The following is a 6000-nucleotide window of genomic DNA, read 5'->3' as shown; positions in this document are numbered from 1 at the left end:
CATTTTGCAGTTTTTCTATCCTGCCTCTCTTCCTCAGAAACCCTCTGAGGGCATGAGAAAGGGAACAGGAGGAGAGCTGAGACAAGAATTCTTCCTCTGCAGACAAAAGGAAGGGTTTAAAATATGACCTTTTAAAGGCTTCTGGTGGCGAAGATAATTCTAAATACCTAAACGCTAAAGAAAATACAAACAATCTCCCTAAAAGACTGTACATCCTCCCTAAAGCCTTTTTAGTGTCTCTGGAAAAGTCAGTGGGTGTGTTTCTGGGGGGAGGGTAGGAAGGGGGAGGACCAGACTCCTTCTAATAGGCTTTCTTTTTAAAAAAAAAAAAAAAAGAAGAAGAAAGAAAGAAACAGAAAACCACACACACACACACACACGCTCAACAGAAAGAAATAAAACTTTGTCTCTGTTTGGCTCCATCGGCACTTAAAATCTACAAGAAGGAGTAAAAACCCAAGTCGCAGAAGCGCGCGTTCTGATTTGGTTGTTTACGATCAATCAGGCGGTTGCTTGGCAGACACTGGATGGTTATGAGCCTGAACAAGCTGAAAAGGGGCAGGAAAAGAAGTGGAGGCAGCATTCTTCCTATTTAAAGCTGCATCGCTTGAAAAAAGTTTTCGCAGACTGTGCCGGAGTTGGTGCTGAAACAGGCTGAGGCGGCCTGGGGGCTGGTGCTGAAGAAGAGCCCTCAGCGGAATTCATGGTGCTACGGTGACCTCAGTATCTACTCTTCGTTCCCGGGAGGACCCACATGTCTCAAATTTAGACGTGATGGCAAACTGGGTGGTAGCAAGACCTCTCCTCATCCTCAGTGTTTTCTTAGGGCACTGTGTCTCAATAAAAGCCCAGGCACAAGAGAATGGTGAGTTTGCCTTTTTGCTTTGCTTAACGGTGTTTATGGCTTGGTTTGGGAACTCGGTGGAATGTGAAGCTTCAGGAAGAGCTTGGAGAGGAGACCGGGTTTGAAGTTTGAGAAGGGGGGCTGTGGGATTGATTGCACCTGGGAAACAGCTTGACTCGGGAACTTCGGTGCCTGTCCTGGCAGAGTGGGCTTCTGCCGTCCGGGAAGAGGCAGAATGCGATCAGTCTTTTTGTCTGAATGGGGGAGTGGGACGTTTAGAAGAAAAGAGTGCTCGAAACGGAGCCCCGAAGGCACGTTTGGTGAGAGGCAGTTGTGAGGGCTGGCGCTTTCTGAACAGGGAGAGCCGCTGCCTGCCGAAGCTGGGCAGGGTGGAGTCTTTCCTGTGCGAACTTCAGCAGCTTCATGGAAAGTCTTTGTTTAGAGAAACCTCTGCGGCACTCTGATAGCTCGGGATTTTCTTTGTCTTCGCTCCTCATTCCTTTCTTCCCACAGCCTCATCCTTCCCTGCCCACGTTTTCATCTGGGATCTTAAAATCGTGTTTGCTTACTGCGAGAGAGTCAAGTTTATTTCTCCATGACAGAGGCTGATAGAAGCCAGATTTCTTAAAACTGCTGTGTTTTCCCACCCTGCTGACTTGGTTATCCGGGACAGTGTGGTTCCCAGGGTGGGGGTGGGGGGTGGGAAGGAACGACTGAAGGTAGGAAATCAGCATGTCTTATATATAACTAATTTTGCACAGACTATTGATAAGGGCATTTCCCTTAGATCCTTGCTTCCTTCCTTCTTCCCTCCCTCTCTCATTCCTTTTCCCCTTTCCTTCCTTTTAAGGCATATCTTCCTTGGGCCATGTTGTTAAGCAAAATGGCATGACTGCTACAGAATATAATAAAAGACAAAACATCCAAAAATGAATGGCTCCACTGATTCTTAAATCCTTAACTTCTGAGGATCGAAACGCCCGATACAGACATAGTCTCATTTGCAATAGGCCAGCATAGATCTGAGTCACTGCTAGTACTGAATTCGATCTTTTAACATTGCATATGTGTTAATCATGTCTGTTACTGTCTTATGTGTTTTCTCCCCCCTTCTCTGTACATTTGTCTCCTGCTTCCCTGGATTTTTCCTCTGAAAATGTTTAGAAACTGTTAGTTCTGGAAAACTGTGAGGAGGGGAGAAGAAGCTTCTGGAGGTTAGTTTCAAGTCTGTCAGAGTCCCGTAGAGGGGGCCCTTTTCTAAAATCTGGAAACTTTTAAAGTCAGTTTCTCTGTTCCCGAAAAATGGGGAATTTATAAAAGGTGGATCTTACCATGTTTCTTCATAACACCACGAGAAGGATGTGTTCCTTATCAGTGTAGGGACAGAGAAGTTAGGGGAGAGGAGGACAAGCAGAAGCATTAGGAGAGCAGTAACACGTCTGACTATCAGGAATCTGCTCACTCCCCTCCCCAGCCAGTGGGTCAACTTTAAAATGTCTGCATGGAAGACCTCATTCCTGACTTATCTTAAAGTTATGTGCTTAGCTTTTGTGAAGTGTGGCAGCTATTGGACACGGGAGTAAATGGAAGATGTCAGATATGAGAAAGCCTTGTGTGGTAGGCCGTATGCTAAAAGCCTCTCCGATGCCATCCTGCTTATTCTGTAGGTGTTACTGAAAAGCAAAGGTTTATCCTCTCTCAAATATTTATTTGCGGGAATTAAGAATATAAAGTTGGTTCAAAAAAGTTTTGCCTTGGAACTAACTCTTTTGCTCCTAGTGTCATTTAATAGCAAAGAAACTTAAACCCCGAAACAGAAAACAAATTCTCATAGACATTCTGGATAGTAATTCAGATAGATGTGATAAAAATCAATTGCAAAAAAGAGTGTATGTAAGTAAGGATGATATTTGTGACTCAGTAATGTAGTGTGTGCAGAGCCACTTAATTTAAGCTCAACTCACTTTCTCTGAATGCTTGGGTGTGCACTGCTGCTGTGTGGACACTTGTTACACTTCGTTTCTCCTGTCAGAACCTAGTAATCCCATGTTACTTTTGAATCTGGGGAGGAGTAAATGTGGGGAATGCTTTAATATTAAGGAGAAGTCTAAGACTTGTATGTCCAGAGGATACAGATTTCAATGGTTGTTGTGAGTAACATGGATGGTGGTATTTCCTTTGTGTTCTCTCCAATGTGTGCTATAGAAAGCTGGCATTGCATATATAAGACAAACTTAGCCTTTTGTTAGTATAAGGTATGGCTGTCTTCTTTTTGACTGGGATATGAAATGTCAGCACAGTGTCAGTCTGACAGGCACATGTGTAGTTGCTAAGATGAGTAAATAAAGTCTTAGACACTTCTGGCCAAAATAGAGTTGCCCTATCAGGAAAGTTTAAACATTGGATTTTAAAAGTTTGTTAGAAACTAAGAGAAAGAGTTTGAGATTTAGGCTAACTTTAGTTGAAAGTACAGTGTAACCAAAATCAGAGCCAAGATGATAAACTCAGCTTTTTTCAAGATCCGCCTCCTCCTGGTGTGTATGGTGTAGGGAGGTTTTGGAATGTTCCACATTTGTTTTTTGTAAGAGAAACATACTAGGCCATTGACAGTGACATTTTATTTCCGAATCAAAGTGTAACATCTAGGGAGCTTCGCAGTTTTTGTTATTGGCACTAGGCATGCTTAGTCTCAGGGAATAGTCCTCAGTATGAATCATTTGATTCAGCGTTGCAGGAGCAATGCGGTGAGAGAGCTCAGAAGGGAGCACGTACTGGGGACTTCGGTGCTGCCAGAAGCTAGGCTTGTCACATGACTAGTGACGTAACAGTTTCGTGTCTTAGCAGGGGATGATGGGAGAACTGAAGACATAGGCATGCCCACTTCAAGCATTCCAAGTTAACATTTTTTTTTCAGAAAGCATTGCTTAAGTCAAATTTAATACGCCTAAGGGCCAAATTTGGCCCATGGACTAAAAATTGTCAATACCCATGCTACAACCCTATGCTGAAGCTTGATTCCCAAGACAGCTTCAAACTACCAAGAGAAAAAGTGCAAATTTTTTTTTAAATATTGGAGTCTTTTTAATTTTTTATGACGTTACATCTGTGATTTATCTTGTAAGAATATGGACAGAAGGTATTAGAAGTGTGGCACTCAGCAGTGCTTGGATGACATTATTTCAAATGAGACCCAAAGAAAGAGAGGGTGAATACATCACTTAAGATATTCACGTTCATAAAGTGTTCTACACTCACTATTATTTATTTTAGAGTGGTCCATGTATTAGAACACAATTTCAACAAAGATAAGTAAAACCGAATCTTTTTTTCGTATTCAAAAGAAGCTCTCAAGCAGAGCGAAAAGCTGGTACTCTGAAAATAGCTGGGTACTCAAATTTTTCTCTCTCCATTCTGTCATACCTAGTGTATGGTCTTTGATTTTATAGCCCTTGGCTGCTGCTAGAGATCCGAACATTGCATGCAGTGTTCTAGGCGTTTAGATAGAAAATGAGAAGCTGTGAGTCTGCACTTCTTAAATGGAATCTTTCCTGGCTTCGAAACATGTAGGGTTATCTATGCATGGCTGGAATTTAGTCATATGGTCACACAAGATGCAAGAACGGGCAGGAAAATGTTGAGTTCTAGGTGAACCGTGATGCTACGATGCTCTACTATTGAGGACACTAGAAAGAATTGTTGCAGTGGACGGAATACTTGAGTGAAATTGTGTGTGTGTGTGTGTGTGTGTGCATGTGTGTGTGTATGTGTGATCAATATATAATTATTATCTAAACCACAGTGATGTGTCACTCTGAATATTTCTCTCTCTGTATATGGGAGTTTAGGGAATCCATTGTATTGACCAGTGCAGTGTGTGTTTCCCTCATGATGTAGTATTGCATAAAGAGTTACCTACAGATCTTGTTATTGATACAGCTTTCAGGTCTTATTCTTTTTAAATATACCTGGTAAGGCTGGATGTGGTGTGAGAATCGGACCTTTGAGGGTGACCCGGTGAAGCACTATATTATGTCTTTGGCCATCTTTCCTCTGGTATTAATAGAGCCTGTGGCTTCCATGCACTGAAGTGTAAACTCCGGGACTTTGGTTTCTTAGTGATTCATTTTATTTGTAAGGCTGACTGAAGTTTGTGGGTAAACCATTATAAATTAGACATCATTTGCGGAAAAGATAATCCAAAACCTAATGTCCATATGGTGTTAGATGAATAATTCTGTTATATAGAGGACTTGTGTAATTCCAATATATTCTCAGGTAAATGTGAGTTCATCTGCCATCCCTCCTATTCCTGCTTTTTACATACTGACACTATTATCTCAAGCCTGGAATCAACATTGTGAGCATCCCAAACATGCATTCAGTGCAAGGTGGTAGACTAAAGCAGAAAAAGTAGGTTATGTCTTGAGAAGGCATGACAGGGAGGCCGGAATTGGGCTAATCTGACTAGATAGTATGAAATCATTTTAAACATACCGTTTGCTCCATGTCAAGGATAAAACTCATGTCTTTGGCCTCATGGAGCATATGTTAGGGTTGAATGGGGACATTTTAATCTACTGTTTTTGACTCTGGGATTGCAACTTTGAGAAGTCTATATTTACATTTGAGAGATATAGCAATAATAAGAGGAAAAGATTAGAATTGTTAGTAATTAATCGACCACGTAACTTTGGGTAGAATGTACAAGGTTAAAAAAACCCAAATTTATCTTAGAGTTAATTAACATTCTAATATGTGTTATTCTCAGCGATTTATTTCTGGAGACCCGGATATGCCATGAGATATTGCCAATTTACTGTAAATTTGTGTTATTTGAATTTTCTTTCATGAGTGTGTACGTGTTCATGTGTGTGTACTGGGATGTGGACACACATGTGTGTGGAGGCCATAAACCGACATTAGGTGTCTTCATTTGCTTCTCAATCTTACTTTAAATTTACTGTTAGTGTGTGTGCATGCGTGCGTGTGTGTGCATGTGTATGTGTGTGTACCTTGTGGAGCCAGTTGTGTCCTTCCTTTTTTATGTGGGTTCTGGAGATCAAATTAAGGTAGGCAGGATGTACCAGATGAGTTCTTGGTCTCCAATTTTATTTTTTACTTTTCAAATATTATCATTTTATTTTTATTTTGTGTGT

The 6000-nt window shown here is 41.4% G+C and overlaps 1 protein-coding gene across 1 annotated transcript in view; it reads left to right on the top strand.

The window, feature by feature from the left end:
• The first annotated feature begins 359 nt into the window (after positions 1-359).
• Positions 360-6000, top strand: part of Col5a2 (collagen type V alpha 2 chain) — a 126377-nt gene continuing 120736 nt past the window's right edge. The window contains exon 1 of the mRNA XM_038315320.1: positions 360-865. Within this exon, the coding sequence (XP_038171248.1) occupies positions 775-865 (91 nt within the window). The 5' untranslated portion in view covers positions 360-774. The remainder of the gene's footprint in view (positions 866-6000) is intronic.

The sequence above is a fragment of the Arvicola amphibius genome, chromosome 18, assembly GCF_903992535.2.
Source record: "Arvicola amphibius chromosome 18, mArvAmp1.2, whole genome shotgun sequence".
NCBI lineage: Eukaryota > Metazoa > Chordata > Mammalia > Rodentia > Cricetidae > Arvicola > Arvicola amphibius.
This window is presented reverse-complemented; position numbering and strand designations above follow the sequence as displayed.